Source organism: Hyperolius riggenbachi, chromosome 2 (genome assembly GCF_040937935.1).
Source record: "Hyperolius riggenbachi isolate aHypRig1 chromosome 2, aHypRig1.pri, whole genome shotgun sequence".
Lineage (NCBI taxonomy): Eukaryota > Metazoa > Chordata > Amphibia > Anura > Hyperoliidae > Hyperolius > Hyperolius riggenbachi.
In genome coordinates, this window is record NC_090647.1 from 220,835,314 (window position 1) to 220,853,852 (window position 18,539).

Genomic DNA, 18,539 nt, shown 5'->3' on the forward strand with positions numbered 1-18,539 from the left:
AGTTATGCTGTTGCGTATCTTTTTTTTAAAACAGAGAGGCAGTTCTGGGTGCAGGTCCACTTTAAGATATTTTTCATAGTAAAAACTAGACTAAGCTCCCGAATAAAACACCTGGGGATTAAATGTTGCTTGAAATAATTTATATTAGTTTACATTAATAATAATTTACTAAATTAGTAAGTGCTTTAGAAAAGCATTTATACTATAGTACAAACCAGCCCTAAGTGACAGTTTATCACGCAGCACTCAGCCTTCTGCACATCTTATTAAAGAGAACCAGAGACTATTGAATAAATAGATTTATACATACCTGGGGCTTCCTCCAGCCCATCAGCCTGGATCGCTCCCACGCCGCTTTTCTCGGCTGCCTCTATCCGCCCGCCAGTACCGAGTCCCGTCATTTCGCCCAGGCGACGCAAGCGCAGTGCTCTCCCTTCGGCGCATGCGTAAAGAGCCGGAGGGATTCCCTGTGGATGCGGAAGTGACGGGACCCGGTACTGGCGGAGAAAGGTGGCGTGTGAGTGATCCATGCGGATGCGGATGGGGCTGGAGGAAGCCCCAGGTATGTATAAAAAATCTTTTGCAATTTTTAGGTTCCTTCGTCTCTGGTTCCCTTTAAAAGAACAAAATGCTTAGAGTACCTGAACCGTCAGCAAAATTGTGTTTTAGATATGCTCCACACTAGATCTCCTAATGGTATTGTTTCTTCTCCTTCCAGCACTGCCCTTCTTGAAATACACAGTGGCTCTGCTGTACCCTTTTGCGGGGTTGATACTGCTTTATGTTTTGTCTTTAGCTCTGGGATGGAACTTCACAGGAATGCTCTACCAGTTTTACAAGTACAGAGTAAATTAAATCCATTGGGGGGGGGGGGGGGGGGTCTGCATTGTTTCTTTTGTATAAATTGTAAATATACTTTTGTTGAATACATGGATAAAGACTGATTTAAACAAATCTTGTGTTTGTCATTCTGTCCAAAATGTATTTTCCTAGAGTGATACAACATGTCACATACTAAAGTAGTTCTAAATGGGCATAGTAACTGCAGCGACGCACAGTAATTTTAAAATTCCATATTGAGACTATTAAAAGTTACTAAACAATAACCAATTAATCAAACCTACACCTGATCAAGACTTAAAGAGAGCCTGTGGTAGGCTAATAAAAAAAATGGACTACCTGATTCGGGGGGCTGAGGGGATCAAGTAGCCAACAAAACCACTGCTCCTGTAGGCTGCAAACTGTTGGAGGCGCCCAAAGGTATTCTAATCTCTAAATGGTACCATATAGAAGTAGAAAATTCTTACCTCCATAAAGAATCCTGTGGTCTGCACTGGCCCACTTTCACTTTCGTGACCTTTGGGTCATGACGCTGGAAAGAGATTGATTCTCTCACATCAGCATGCAGGGAGGTGGGGGAGCAGCAGGGTGCATGGCCAGGGAGAGAGAGAACATGCCTTTGTGTCCCATCTGTCCTCCCACATACTACCTCAGGTTCTCTTTAAAGATAACCCGAGCCGGGTCTAATAGTTAAAAACAAAATGTTGCCTGGTCCATGGGGGTTGCTGGACCAGGCAGCTCTAATTACCTCCTCTCCCCGCCGCCATCAATCACTTTTGGTTTTGTGACCTTAGGGTTGTGACGCTGCAGAGAAAGCTCCTGTGCTCTGCACAGCACTGATTAATATGAAGTGGGAGAGAAGGGGAGCAGGCAGTGGAGAAACCTATTGAAGGCTCTGATGGGCGGTGAAGGTGCGTTTTGCAGGCATTCCTTAGCCTGCAGTGGGAAGCCCCTTCCCTGAAAATCTGTCAATAATTGAATGTTGCCAGATTCCGGGGGCGCAGCAGGCACAGAGTAGTGGTCAGGGTTTTTTTCTTTAGATTTAAGAGTTACATATGGGGTAGTGACAAGTCCCCCAAATAGGTGCGATCAGGCCACTTGTTGTTGCTGCTCCCTGAAACAATTCACTGTAAGACAAGCAAGGAAGAAAGCGGCGCTCTGAGACTCCTAGTACTTCAAAAGAAAGCTCCAATAGGAGAGGTCTCACCTTATTCTCATATGGCCAGCACAGCGTACACAGCCCCGATAAGCATCCGTCCCTCTTAGCCTAGCCGGGGACTGGGCTCTCTACTCCGGCGTGGCAGATGTGACGTCACTCCTCTCAGCACTCCCCACAGGTCGTCGCCAGTTACGCGCACTGACAGCGCGTGATAGAATGCGTCAGTATGTCCGCATAAAGGAGAAATAGAAATATAAACAGTCGCTATGGACGCGGCTATAGGTACTCATGTGAACCTACTGCGTGGCTGAATGCGTCAAGAACTCTGCATGGAGGAAAAAGATAAAATATAAAAAAAAAACGCTATACACGCGGCTATGGAAACGCATATAGACCAAAGGGTATAAAATTTAATAAAAGACAACGCGTTTCGCAGAGGAACATCCTCTGCTTTATCAAGTCATTCATCACACTACATTATCCATAGTTCATTATAGAACAGGCTGCAACCAATCAGCTCTGTATGGGAGGAGAAGACAAACACCGTGTTGATCCTAATAGAGGATCCATTACACGTAATGCCCTAGATAGAGGGGCAGGAAATACACTGCACAGGGAGAAAATAGAAAAAGGCCCGTTGTGTCAAAGATATCAGGAAGAAAATAGATAAAGTAGAAACCATATACCATTGAGAAACCATTCGTGTATAGACTAAACATCGATCCCCAAAGGAAAAAAAGGAGATCACTGTGCACTGCATGTCCCTACTACTGCATTATAGCATAAGATTACTTCCTGAAATTTATTGGAGCTTTCTTTTGAAGTACTAGGAGTCTCAGAGCGCCGCTTTTTTAGATTTAAGAACCCCCCTCAAGTTCTCTTTAAGCCTTGTACATATGCTCAATCAATATAGCCAGACGGGAATCAGAACTCAATCCCTCAGGCACACAGACAGGATAAATTGGGAGAACAGTGCTCTCGGCCAAAGTGAATAAGAAGGAATGAGCAGGGAGAAGCCAAAAGACTGCTCTCCCCAGGCAAGGTAATTTTGGGGAATATAACAAATCTATTTCCCTGATTACTAGTGTCACTCATACTCTTAAACCACTCCTTCACAACTTCCTTCAGTGAGTCCTCATCCACCCCCAAACACCTCTCTGTGGGAGTCCCCAAAGGCTTGGTCCTTGGCCCCCTACTGTTCTCCCTATACACAGCCTTCATTGGCAAGGTTATCTCCTCCATGGGTATTAACTATCATCTGTATGCAGATGACACGCAGATCTACCTTCACACCCCTGACCTATCCACCACTACCACGGACAAGGTCACCTCCTGCCTATCAGCCATCTCGTTCTGGATGTCCTCTAGGTTCCTGAAACTAAACCTGGACAAAACACAATTTATGATCTTCCCACCACGGCCATCCCTGACCCTCCCAGATGTGGTTATCTTTGCCTGACTCCCCCCCCCCCCCCCCCCCCCCTGCATCACCCAATCCCATGCACACCTCCAGGACTTCTTAATAGCTGATCCAAAACTATGGAACTCCCTGCCCCCCATTAGGGTTTCCCCTCATTCAACATCTTCAAGAATGCCCTCAAAACTCACCTTTTCACTCTGGCCTCCCCCCCTCACTAGTGCTCTAAACCCATAGCTGATCTCTGGTCCCCTACCTTTCGTGTCCCTACCTCTCCCTCTAGATTGTAAGCCTTCAGGCAGGGTCCTCCTTATGTCTCCTACCTGTTCATGCACCTCCATTACTGTACACCCATCCTATGGATCTGAGTGAACTCTACTTGCTTAATCTCCATGCTTCCATCCAGTGATTGACTAAGCATTATCTTGTACTCCTACTGTGCTGCATGATCTGGTTTGCATTTATTGCTGTATGTAACCCCTAAATATCATCTGTAACCTTAACTAATGTCCAGCGCTGCGTAATATATTGGCACTGTATAAATACAATAATACTGAGTAACTACGTCCTCGTAGCTACTCATAATCAGAATTTAAATTAGTTTGGGCTGCCCATGGCCGACGGAGGGGGTTAACGTTACGAGGCGCCGATGCACTCCATTCGCATCCTATGTCACACCCATGCTTTCTTCTTCCGGGTTGAAATAAGAAGCATGGAAGTGATGCAAATGGAGCTCATCAGCGCCTGGTGGAGTTAACCCCCCTCGGCCACGGGCAGCTCAAACTAATTTATATTTCAATTACAAGGACGTAGCTACTCGGTATGAGCAAGCTACTGATTGCTCAAATTTGGAAATGGGTACCCATTAAAATTTCGGCATTGAGGGGAAATTTGGTCGTCTGCTACTTGTAGCTGTATTTTACATTGCAACCAGCCAGATGACTGAAGTTCCCCTCAATACAGAGCATAGTTTGTAAACTGCAAATATTAGAGAATGATGCAATGTTATGGAAAAACAAAACTATATAACTGAAAATAAAAATGACTTTTTTGCTACTAATGTTCTAGTGTGGCAAACTAGACTATTTTATCCGTAATAAAAATAAATACACATACCGTTCATTATATCATAAGGTCTTTTTTTCGCTTCAGTATCACTATAATCAGTCATAAAATAATTGAGCATTAGATCAATTGTAATATTGATCGAAAACAAAATTGTGCATAGCTAATCGTAATCGACCTAGGCTAAACATCACGGGGAGGGCAAAGCTACATTAAATATACAGCAATATATAGCTATAGGAAGTTTGATGTTGAAACCAGAAGAATGTCTACAATATGTCTCTATTGCCTGGTACACACCATGCAATTTCTTTTTATTTCAGATCCTATTCAAGTGAGTGAGGAGATCGATATTCAGACCTGACAACGATCAGATATAAAAAGGTGGCTAGCATACACACATTACTTTTTTTTTTTCCAAATTCCAATTGGATTTTCGATCATTTTTCCAATCAGATATTGATAGAAAAGGAATTGAAGGGACATACATATTGAACAATTACCATATTGCCATCATTATTTTACAATCATAATTGAAAGTGTGTACCAGACTGTAGATTGGCAGATTCAATACCAAAGATCCTATTTTGAATTATGAGTTTGAGACTCTTTCCAATGAATCTGCCATTGGAAAATTGGCAGCAACTGTAAGCTCCTGGTATAAGGAGGAAAACTAATGCTGGGAATACACCATACATTTTTTCAACAGATAGATGGTTCTATAGATAATTTCCGACACGTCCAATCTTATTTTCAATCTTTTTTTTTATCAATATCTCATAGAAGTGAATGGAAATTGATAAAATCGATTGAAAATAAGATCAGACAGTAAATCCACTGAAAAATCTCATTGTGTATTCCCAGCATTAAATTCTGTTCTGATGGTAGAGGACTCCACCCAGGCTGTGCCAGATGTTTAGAGATGTAGATGATTGAGGGGCTGTGGTCTAAGAGAACCCCAATCTTATCTGGTTTGGAGTTTGCTAAACCTGTGACTTTTGGAATCAAGTAGTGATCATTAACAAATTGGGGCTTCCCTTGACCCAAAGTCCTTACTTTTCCACATTTCCTGTATCTATTGCTTCAAATAAAATAACAGTGACCCCTTATTTACTCTGAAAGTGTTATCCCATTTAAATAGGAATCTAGTGACCCTCCTTTTCATAAGGGGGTCTGTTTCATCACATAAACCTGATTAAAGATGCTGAAGAGCCAATTGCCCCGCAAGCTGATGGATTAGAAGATTATACAATGAAGGCAGTTTGTCATAGACTTACATTGTGTGCAATGCAAAAACAAACTTATAATGAAGTAGAGCTTAAAGAAAACCTGAACTGAAAATTAAAAGTCAAAATAAGCATACACAGGTCATACTTACCTTCCATGTAGTCTACTCCTTAGTGTCTTTCTCCTCTCCCGCATCCTGTTTGTTCACTGTGATCAAGGGAATTTTCCGTTCTCCATTTTGAAAATGGCCATAACAGCTTTCTGGTCAGCACACAGTTAAACTGTAACATCTCCCACTTGAGCCATAGAGAAACATGGACATTACCTGGTACATCAGTTGTCCTCTCAGCTATAACTGACAGCAACTGATATTTTACTGACAGGAACTGATATATTTCAGATCGAAATTAGCATGTTCTTCACATTTGAAATAAATAAAACATCTCTGAGCTTTCTGGATGTTGAGATAAGTAAATCAGGAAATGGCGGATTAGAAACTAAAATTTATCGAAAGCCCACATCCACAAATTCACTGCTTGCGTGGGAGAGTCACCACGCAATTCCTTTGAAAAAGGGCATCCCAAAAGGACAATATATGAGAGCTAGAAGAAACTGCTCTAATGAAGTGGATTTTAATAATGAGTGTAGAACCCTAAAAAATAGGTTCAGGGAAAGGGGGTATCCAACCCCCGTAATTGAAGAAGCATACAATCAAGTGAAGGATATTGCAAGGGAGGACCTCCTTATACCAAAAGAAAAATGGGGATACACAGGCTGGCAAAATGCGAATTGTTAGCACTTTCTCCCAGGATTCAGAGGAAATCAAAAAGATTGTGAAAAAACACTGGACTGTCCTTGAATTGGATACCCAGTTAAAGGAGATTCTTCCAAATACCCCGATGTTTACGTACAGGAGGGGCAGGAATATTGGAGACCAATTGGTCCATTCTTTTCTACCAATAACAAACAAACCAATAAAGAAAACATGGCTTGAAAAACCATTGAATGGCATGTATAAATGCGGACGCTATAAAGCCTGCATTAATGTAAAAACATGTAAGGAATTCATAGCCCCAAAGGATGGAAGACCCTACCAAATATTGGATTTTTTCAATTGTGAGACGGAAGGGGTGATATACGGGATTGAATGCCCATGTCCCCTCCTGTATATAGGGGAAACAACGAGACAGGTGAAACAGAGAATCTTAGAACACTTGGGTAATATTAGGAACCCGAAAAATACTCCCGTGTCGAGACACTTTAGAGAGGTACATGGTGGAGATGAGAGATGCTTAAAATTTTTTGTTGTACAACAATGGAAAATGGGCCCTAGAGGTGGTAATCTAGATTTAAAGCTGCGTCAATTGGAGGCAAAGTGGATCTATCGTCTGGGAACTATGAGCCCCAATGGTCTAAATGAAGGGTTTACATATACTCCCTTTATCTGAATTGAGAAGTGGTTCATATATAGATTGGATGTGTGCATTATAAGTCAACATCTCTGTATAATAACAAATAACCGAAGTAGAATTTCCCCCCATTTTTGGGGGGGTTTCTGCATTACCCATATACTGATATCTATTACAGAGACACCGGGGATACATACTTACCTGCCTGGATGTGCAGACATGGGATCATTCGCGTCATCTATATGTAGATTGATTACCTTGTCTATGGATGGGGATGTCCCTAATATGATATATTTGACTTATAGATGTGTCCAATCCTTAGTTGCGCGATGTGGTTCCTTGTCTGTGACATATGCATATTATGGTTTTGTCTCTATATAATCACAAGACAATGGCCTTAATTCACTAAACTTATCTCCTGTCTTTAATAACTCTTCTAGAGTTGTTACCATGGTGATAAGACATGTAGGGCCATATCCTATTCAAGGTGATAAGTAGCTTGCAGATGCGAGCTACTTATCACCTTGCCATCGCGCGAGGATTACCGACAAATCCTATTGCCCATATCCTTCGCGCGATGGCCGATCGTTAGGGAGCATTACTCAGGCGAAAGCCTGAGCGATGCTCCCTGTTACCGAGCGATGGGGAGTGAGGTTTACGCTGTGGTGCTGTCCATCAGCACCACGGCCTCACTCCCCACACATGCGCACTCGTCCGCCGAACATCGCCGACATCTTCCGCCGCAGCATCTGGGGGTCTCCTTTAATAAGGAGACCCCCAGAGCTCCCCGTCGGGTCGCCGCACAGTTTAGAAGCCAGCGCGCAGCTCTGCCGGGCTCCTCTGTCATACGTACCGCCGCCGATCACCCGCCGCCTCTCGCCGCAAAATCCGTCACGTAATTACAGTGTATCTAACACTGTAATTACTGTGCGCATAGAAGGATCCCGGGCAAAGCATCTTTGAATCTGCAGCCGGGCTCCCCATTGGTCTGCTGTCTGAACCAATAAAATGGCTCACACAGCAGACCAATGGGGAGCCCGGCTGCAGATTCAAAGATGCTTTGCCCGGGGTCCTTCTATGCGCACAGTAATTACAGTGTTAGATACACTGTAATTACGTGACGGATTTTGCGGCGAGAGGCGGCGGGTGATCGGCAGCGGTACGTATGACAGAGGAGCCCGGCAGAGCTGCGCGCTGGCTTCTAAACTGTGCGGCGACCCGACGGGGAGCTCTGGGGGTCTCCTTATTAAAGGAGACCCCCAGATGCTGCGGCGACGACGTGCGTTAGCTAGTTTAGACCTGCTTTTTGCAGGTCTAAGCTAACGCTCATGTCTGCCGGGAAGCATCGACATGATAAGGGTAATTGGATTCCGTGTTAAGAACTCGCTGGGCGATTATATCGCCCAAGCGAGTTCTTTTCCGCCTGGGGGGGTCTAAAGTTTAATTAGATTAGGCGATGCCCCCATCGCCTAAGTTAAGAACTCGCCAGTGCTTAGCGCTGGCGAGTTCAGCAATAGAATATGGCCCGTAGTATTCAGGAAACATTTTACCTCAGGCAAGCCTAAAGTTAACTCTTCTGTCTTTAACCACTTCCCGACCGCCTAACGCACAGAGGCGGCCGGGAAGTGGAGCCCTGAAGGACCGGCTCACCCACAGAGGCGGCGGTCCTTCTAAGGGCATGGGCGGAACGATCGCGTCATCCGTGACGCGATCCGGCGCCTGTCACCGCTCGCCCGCCGCAACATCCCGCCGGCGGGATGTTAACCCCGCGATCGCCGCATACAAAGTGTATAATACACTTTGTAATGTTTACAAAGTGTATTATACAGGCTGCCTCCTGCCCTGGTGGTCCCAGTGTCCGAGGGACCACCAGGGCAGGCTGCAGCCACCCTAGTCTGCACCCAAGCACACTGATTTCTCCCCCCCCTGCCCCAGTTCGCCCACAGCACCCCTCAGACCCCCCCCTGCCCACCCCCCAGACCCCTGTTTGCACCCAATCACCCCCCTAATCACCCATCAATCACTCCCTGTCACTATCTGTCAACGCTATTTTTTTTTAATCTCCCCACCTGCCCACTGCCCCTCCTGATCACCCCCCCACCCCTCAGATTCTCCCCAGATCCCCCCCAGACCCCCCCCCTGTGTACTGTATGCATCTATCCCCCCTGATCACCTGTCAATCACCTGTCAATCACCCATCAATCACCCCCTGTCACTGCCACCCATCAATCAGCCCCTAACCTGCCCCTTGCGGGCAGTCTGATCACCCACCCACACCAATAGATCGCCCGCAGATCCGACATCAGATCACCACCCAAACGCAGTGTTTACATCTATTCTCTCCTCTAAACACCCACTAATTACCCATCAATTACCCCCTATCACCACCTGTCACTGTTACCCATCAGATCAGACCCTAATCTGCCCCTTGCGGGCACCCAATCACCCGCCTACACGCTCAGATTGCCCTCAGACCCCCCCCCCCCCCTTACCAATTCGCCAGGGCATTATTTACATCTGTCCTTCCCTGTAATAACCCACTGATCACCTATCAATCACCCCCTGTCACTGCCACCCATCAATCACCCCCTGTCACTGCCACCCATCAATCAGCCCCTAACCTGCCCCTTGCGGGCAATCTGATCACCCACCCACACCAATAGATCGCCCGCAGATCCGACATCAGATCACCACCCAAGCGCAGTGTTTACATCTATTCTCTCCTTTAAACACCCACTAATTACCCATCAATCACCCATCAATCACCCCCTATCACCACCTGTCACTGTTACCCATCAGATCAGACGCTAATCTGCCCCTTGCGGGCACCCAATCACCCGCCTACACGCTCAGATTGCCCTCAGACCCCCCCTTATCAATTCGTCAGTGGCATTAGTTACATCTGTTCTTCCCTGTAATAACCCACTGATCACCTGTCAATCACCCATCAATCACCTCCTGGCACTGCCACCCATCAATCACCCCCTGTCACTGCCACTCATTAATCAGCCCCTAACCTGCCCCTTGCGGGCAATCTGATCACCCACCCACACCAATAGATCGCCCGCAGATCCGACGTCAGATCACCTCCCAAGGGCAGTGTTTATATCTGTTCTCTACCCTAAACACCCACTAATTACCCATCAATCACCCCCTGTCACTGCTACCTATCAGATTAGACCCCTATCTGCCCCTAGGGCACTCAATCACCCGCCCACACCCTCAGAATGCCCTCAGGCCCCAGCCCTGATCACCTCGCCAGTGCATTGCTTGCATCTATTCCCCCCTCTAATCACACCTTGAGACACCCATCAATCACCTCCTGTCACCCCCTAGCACACCTACCCATCAGATCAGGCCCTAATTTGCCCCGTGTGGGCTCCTGATCACTCGGCCAAACCCTCGGATCCCCCTCAGACCCCCTTCCGATCACCTCCCCAGTGCATTGATTGCATCTATTTTCCCCTCTAACCACCCCCTGAGACACCCATCAATCACCTCCTGTCACCCCCCCTAGCACTCCTATCCATCAGATCAGGCCCAATACAACCTGTCATCTAAAAGGCCACCCTGCATATGACCGGTTCCACAAAATTCGCCCCCTCATAGACCACCTGTCATCAAAATTTGCAGATGCTTATACCCCTGAACAGTCATTTTGAGACATTTGGTTTCCAGACTACTCACGGTTTTGGGCCCGTAAAATGCCAGGGCGGTATAGGAACCCCAGAAACGGACCCCATTTTAGAAAAAAGACACCCCAATGTATTCTGTTAGGTGTATGACGAGTTCATAGAAGATTTTATTTTTTGTCAAAAGTTAGCGGAAATTGATTTTTGTTTTTTTTTCACAAAGTGTCATTTTTCACTAACTTGTGACAAAAAATAAAATCTTCTATGAACTCGCCATACACCTAACGGAATACCTTGGGGTGTCTTCTTTCTAAAATGGGGTCACTTGTGGGGTTCCTATACTACCCTTGCATTTTAGGGGCCCTAAACCGCGAGGAGTAGTCTAGAAAACAAATGCCTCAAAATGACCTGTGATTAAGACGTTGGGCCCCTTAGCGCACCTAGGCTGCAAAAAAGTGTCACACATGTGGTATCGCCGTACTCAGGAGAAGTAGTATAATGGGTTTTGGGGTGTATTTTTACACATACCCATGCTGGGTGGGAGAAATCTCTCTGTAAATGGACAATTGTGTGTAAAAAAAATCAAACAATTGTCATTTACAGAGGTATTTCTCCCACCCAGCATGGGTATGTGTAAAAATACACCCCAAAACACATTATACTACATCTCCCGAGTACGGCGATACCACATGATTGGCACTTTTTTGCAGCCTAACTGCGCTAAGGGGCCCAAAGTCCAATGAGTACCTTTAGGATTTCACAGGTCATTTTTGTTTCAAGACTACTCCTCACGGTTTAGGGCCCCTAAAATGCCAGGGCAGTATAGGAACCCCACAAATGACCCCATTCTAGAAAGAAGACACCCAAACGTATTCCGTTAGGAGTATGGTGAGTTCATAGAAGATTTTATTTTTTGTCACAAGTTAGCGGAAAATGACACTTTGTGAAAAAAAACAATTAAAATCAATTTCCGCTAACTTGTGACAAAAAAAATAAAAACTTCTATGAACTCACCATACTCCTAACGGAATACCTTGGGGTGTCTTCTTTCTAAAATGGGGTCATTAGTGGGGTTCCTATACTGCCCTGGCATTTTAGGGGCCCTAAACCGTGAGGAGTAGTCTTGAAACAAAAATGACCTGTGAAATCCTAAAGGTACTCATTGGACTTTGGGCCCTTTAGCGCAGTTAGGGTGCAAAAAAGTGCCACACATGTGGTATCGCCGTACTCGGGAGAAGTAGTACAATGTGTTTTGGGGTGTATTTTTACACATACCCATGCTGGGTGGGAGAAATACCGCTGTAAATGGACAATTGTGTGTAAAAAAATCAAAAGATTGTCATTTACAGAGGTGTTTCTCCCACCCAGCATGGGTATGTGTAAAAATACACCCCAAAACACATTGTACTACTTCTCCCAAGTACGGTGATACCACATGTGTGGCACTTTTTTGCACCCTAACTGCGCTAAAGGGCCCAAAGTCCAATGAGTACCTTTAGGATTTCACAGGTCATTTTGAGAAATTTCGTTTCAAGACTACTCCTCACGGTTTAGGGCCCCTAAAATGCCAGGGCAGTATAGGAACCCCACAAATGACCCCATTTTAGAAAGAAGACACCCCAAGATATTCCGTTAGTAGTATGGCGAGTTCATAGAAGATTTTATTTTTTGTCACAAGTTAGCGGAAATTGATTTTAATTGTGTTTTTTCACAAAGTGTCATTTTCCGCTAACTTGTGACAAAAAATAAAATCTTCTATGAACTCACCATACTCCTAACGGAATACGTTTGGGTGTCTTCTTTCTAGAATGGGGTCATTTGTGGGGTTCCTATACTGCCCTGGCATTTTAGGGGCCCTAAACCGTGAGGAGTAGTCTTGAAACGAAATTTCTCAAAATGACCTGTGAAATCCTAAAGGTACTCATTGGACTTTGGGCCCTTTAGGGCAGTTAGGGTGCAAAAAAGTGCCACACATGTGGTATCGCCGTACTCAGAAGAAGTAGTATAATGTGTTTTGGGGTGTATTTTTACACATACCCATGCTGAGTGGGAGAAAGATCTCTGTAAATGGACAATTGTGTGTAAAAAAAATTAACAAATTGTCATTTACAGAGATATTTCTCCCACCCAGCATGGGTATGTGTAAAAATACACCCCAAAACACATTATACTACTTCTCCTGAGTATGGCAATACCACATGTGTGGCACTTTTTTGCAGCCTAACTGCGGTAAGGGGTTCAAAGTCCAATGAGCACCTTTAGGCTTTACAAGGGTGCTTACAATTTAGCACCCCCCAAAATGTCAGGACAGTAAACACACCCCACAAATGACCCCATTTTGGAAAGTAGACCCTTCAAGGTATTCAGAGAGGGGCATGGTGAGTCCGTGGCAGATTTCATTTTTTTTTGTCGCAAGTTAGAAGAAATGGAAACTTTTTTTTTTTTTTCACAAAGTGTCATTTTCCGCTTACTTGTGACAAAAAATAATATCTTCTATGAACTCACTATGCACCATAGTTTGTAAACGCTATAACTTTTACCCAAAGCAATAAATATACACTGAATGGGGTTTTTTTTTTATCAAAAACATGTTTGTCCACATTTTTCGCGCTGCATGTATACAGAAATTTTACTTTATTTGAAAAATGTCAACACAGAAAGTTAAAAAAATCATTTTTTTGCCAAAATTCATGTCTTTTTTGATGAATATAATAAAAAGTAAAAATCGCAGGAGCAATCAAATAGCACCAAAAGAAAGCTTTATTAGTGACAAGAAAAGGAGCCAAAATTCATTTAGGTGGTAGGTTGTATGAGCGAGCAATAAACCGTGAAAGCTGCAGTGGTCTGAATGGAAAAAAAGTGGCCGGTCCTTAAAGGGACTCTGTAACAACAAAAAGATCCCCTGGGGGGTACTCACCTCGGGTGGGGGAAGCCTCCGGATCCTAATGAGGCTTCCCACGCCGTCCTCTGTCCCACGGGGGTCTCGCCGCAGCCCTCCGAACAGCCGGCGACTGTGCCGACTGTCAGTTCAATATTTACCTTTGCTGGCTCCAGCGGGGGCGCTGTGGCGACTTTCGGCACGGAAATAGACGGAAATACCCGATCTCCGTCGGGTCCGCTCTACTGCGCAGGCGCCGGAAACTTGCGCCTGCGCAGTAGAGCAGACCCGACGGAGATCGGGTTTTTCCGCCTACTTCGGCGCCGACAGCCATCAGAGCGCCTGCGCAGGAGCCAGGAAGGTAAATATTTTGTCACGGCTGTACGGAGGGCTACAGCGAGACCCCCGAGGGACGCAGGACGGCGTGGGAAGCCTCATTAGGATCCTGAGGGTTCCCCCACCCGAGGTGAGTACCCCCCAGGGGCCGTTTTGTCGTTACAGTTCCTCTTTAAGGGGTAGAAAGCCCTAGGTCCTCAAGTGGTTAAATTAACTCTCCAATCCTTAAAATAACTCCAGAGTTAAAAACAAGCTGTTAATTAGCTGCATGTGAAAATAACTACAGAGGAGGTAAATTAACTACAGAGGAGGTAAATTAACTACAGAGGAGGTAAATTACCGTAACTACAGGAGAGGTAACTTAAGGAATGAAGAGGTAAGATAACTCTCTCACGTGTGGAGGTAAGTTTTCTCTTGCCTTATTATCTCTAGCATGATCTTAGTGAATTAAGGCCAATGTGTCCATTTACCTTTCATATATATTTTCATCTCGTCACCCTTATATGTGTGTAGGGTAAATACTACTGAATAGATTACAACACATGAATGTTTTAACATAGTTTATTGGATAGATTGTGACACCGAGACGCCCCAAAAGTTTATTGAATATATATATTGAACACACATTTGACTGCGCAAAAATGATGCTGATTTTCTTCCCCTTATTGGCAGTTTGATGCATTTTTATATACTTACCATAGTATGTTATTCTTGCTTATGTATGTGCTCATTTGATATTCATATATATATATATATATATATATATATATATATATATATATATATATATATATATATATATACATAAAAGTGTTTGTGGGCGAAACAACCTATGATGTTACAGAGTCTATACATACTTGAGTACATCCACTTAGTATAATCCATGGATGTATATACGGTTTTAAATACTTACCAAGTGATCATGTGTTTTTGTAACTATATATTTAACCTGAGGTGGTGAATGGAGATCTATTAGTAATCGGTAGTATGACTTTCCCGTGTGTAAATATAGCAAGAGGCGCTCACTTCTGCATCTAGACCCATTGAGTTATACTCCTGTTTGCCTGATGAAGCAGGACCACACCTGCGAAACGCGTTGCACTAAGTGGAGTTAAATAAAACGTTTTTTTTGTATTGATATATTGTGACTCAATTGAGTTCTATATTTTTGAGGGAGGTAAGTCCACCTGAACATCCCCCTCTTTTAGACGGTTTTTAAACATTTTTATTCTACTCTGGCGCCTCTGTACACCAAGCCTTGCTGAAATAGCAAGGACTAATGTACTCTATAACACCTCATCAGAAATATGGAGAATGGAGAGCTACTGGTTATTGGTATCGGATACGGAGACCTTACCCTTCCGTAAATACAACTAAGAGGTTGCCAGGACAACAGCGTTGCTGACGCTAGGCCACGCCCCCTCTCCTCCGCTTGCGTCTCCGCATAATACTGATAGCGGTAAGACGCCGCATACAAAAGAGGAGGGTAGGATACGAGGAGGAATGGCCACATGCTTCCCCTTATCCAATAGGGGAGTGTGTAAGGGAATACTCAGCTCACACTGTGAAACAACTACACGGAGAGGCCATGTGACGTCAGATCACATGCTCTCCTCTGACCAATAGCTGACCTCTAATGGTAATCTATGGGAAACACTGCTGAATTCAGCGTTTTCAACTTTGGAAGAGGATAGGGTCTCTGTCCTATCATGGATCGGATATACAGGTGAAAATGCACACACCATATTCTTTGTGAACAGCTGGGGACTTATAAAAGGCTTCTTTGAAGATACATGGCAAGAGATGCCAAAGATAAATTAACCAATGCCTGTAAAGCTCTTATGAATGACAATCAAAATAACCAATAGGAGGATGTCTTAGAATGGGGGGTATGACCTACTAGACCCCACCCACTCCTCAAGGTATATAAGTAAGGCTGTGAGACGGCCTCATTTGATTGCTGACCTTGCTAGGGAGCACAGCTCCCACTTTTTTTGTTTTATTCATGATTTGTAAATAGCTGTGTGTACTTTCTATTATGCACTTAGCACCCTAAGCACTTTAGTACTCTAGCCCTGACGACGGCTCCCCTTTTTAAGGAACCGAAACATGTCGGTTTAGGTGGAGGGTTTTTCTTTATTTAGAAGTAGCTCAGCACATGTAATTTTAGTGCCTAGTATTGGGGTAGATAAGAATTGACTACCAAACATGGTTTAGTCCTTCTTTATTTATACTTGGTCTCCGAAACAACCCAACTAGGTTAATGTGAATTTAATCATGAATAGTAGATAAATATTTTAGATAATAAATTAAAAGTTATATTTTAGGTGGTCTTGTATAAGGTCGGTAAAGTGTGTATAATTAATAAATCAGATTTGTGTAAAATATTTCAGATCTGACAAAATATTGTCAGAACTGGAAGGGATTATTGTCAAAAGAAAATAGTGCGCTTCTGGGAGGAACTGAGGGCAAGGTAACTATGTAATGTTCAATTAAAGTTACCTCATGTGTTTATTTTAAATATTTTTACTCTGTACAGGTTCTCTTTAAGCCTGTTAAATTAACGGGTGCTAGAACTTTTTTTTTACATAACGTGCGCGAAAGCTGCTCTTGCACTGCGTTCCTGTTGCCCTAGCAACCACAGGAGACCCCGAGCCAGCTGTACTGTGCACAAATGCGCAGAATGCTCACGGCACAGGGACGGGATGCAGGGGCACAGCGATTTTATTATAGAGGATTGTATGTGTAGTACGGATACTTGATAGAACATTACAAACTAGAGTATTTTAACCACTTGAGGACCTAGGGCTTTCTACCCCTTAAGGACCGGCCACTTTTTTTCCATTTAGACCACTGCAGCTTTCACGGTTTATTGCTCGCTCATACAACCTACCACCTAAATGAATTTTGGCTCCTTTTCTTGTCACTAATAAAGCTTTCTTTTGGTGCTATTTGATTGCTCCTGCGATTTTTACTTTTTATTATATTCATCAAAAAAAGACGAATTTTTGCAAAAAATGATTTTTTTAACTTTCTGTGCTGACATTTTTCAAATAAAGTAAAATTTCTGTATACATGCAGCGCAAAAAATGTGGACAAACATGTTTTTGATTAAAAAAAAACCCATTCAGTGTATATTTATTGGTTTGGGTAAAAGTTATAGCGTTTACAAACTATGGTGCAAAAAGTGAATTTTCTCATTTTCAAGCATCTATGACTTTTCTGACCCCCTGTCATGTTTCATGAGGGGCTAGAATTCCAGGATAGTATAAATACCCCCCAAATTACCCCATTTTGGAAAGAAGACATCCCAAAGTATTCACTGAGAGGCATAGTGAGTTCATAGAAGATATTATTTTTTGTCACAAGTAAGCGGAAAATGACACTTTGTGAGAAGAAAACAAAAAAGTTTCCATTTCTTCTAACTTGCGACAAAAAAAAAAAAAAAAGAAATCTGCCACGGACTCACCATGCCCCTCTCTGAATACCTTGAAGGGTCTACTTTCCAAAATGGGATCATTTGTGGGGTGTGTTTACTGTCCTGACATTTTGGGGGGTGCTAAATTGTAAGCACCCTTGTAAAGCCTAAAGGTGCTCATTGGACTTTGGACCCCTTAGCGCAGTTAGGCTGCAAAAAAGTTCCACACATGTGGTATTGCCGTACTCAGGAGAAGTAGTATAATGTGTTTTGGGGTGTATTTTTACACATACCCATGCTGGGTGGGAGAAATATCTCTGTAAATGACAATTTGTTAATTTTTTTTTACACACAATTGTCCATTTACAGAGATCTTTCTACCACTCAGCATGGGTATGTGTAAAAATACACCACAAAACACATTATACTACTTCTCCTGAGTACGGCGATACCACATGTGTGGCACTTTTTTGCACCCTAACTGCGCTAAAGGGCCCAAAGTCCAATAAGTACCTTTAGGATTTCACAGGTCATTTTGAGAAATTTCGTTTCAAGACTACTCCTCACGATTTAGGGCCCCTAAAATGCCAGGGCAGTATAGGAACCCCACAAATGACCCCATTTTAGAAAGAAGACACCCCAAGGTATTCCGTTAGGAGTATGGTGAGTTCATAGAAGATTTTATTTTTTGTCACAAGTTAGCGGACAATGACACTTTGTGAAAAAACACAATTAAAATCAATTTCCGCTAACTTGTGACAAAAAATAAAATCTTCTATGAACTCGCCATACTACTAACGGAATACCTTGGGGTGTCTTCTTTCTAAAATGGGGTCATTTGTGGGGTTCCTATACTGCCCTGGCATTTTAGGGGCCCTAAACCGTGAGGAGTAGTCTTGAAACGAAATTTCTCAAAATGACCTGTGAAATCCTAAAGGTACTCATTGGACTTTGGGCCCTTTAGCGCAGTTAGGGTGCAAAAAAGTGCCACACATGTGGTATCGCCATGCTCGGGAGAAGTAGTACAATGTGTTTTGGGGTGTATTTTTACACATACCCATGCTGGGGGGGAGAAATACCTCTGTAAATGGACAATTGTGTGTAAAAAAATCAAAAGATTGTCATTTACAGAAGTATTTCTCCCACCCAGCATGGGTA

General features: G+C 43.7%; 1 protein-coding gene across 2 annotated transcripts in view; it reads left to right on the forward strand.

The window, feature by feature from the left end:
- Window positions 1-18,539, forward strand: part of UNC50 (unc-50 inner nuclear membrane RNA binding protein) — a 49,767-nt gene that overhangs the window by 19,381 nt on the left and 11,847 nt on the right. Inside the window, exon 7 of one of the 2 annotated variants that reach the window (XM_068268184.1) lies at window positions 4,805-4,865. In XM_068268184.1, the coding sequence (XP_068124285.1) occupies window positions 4,805-4,845 (41 nt within the window). In that variant the 3' untranslated portion in view covers window positions 4,846-4,865. Of the gene's footprint in view, window positions 1-718; window positions 868-4,804; window positions 4,866-18,539 lie in introns of those variants that run through there. The other variant, XM_068268183.1, reaches the window with a different exon arrangement.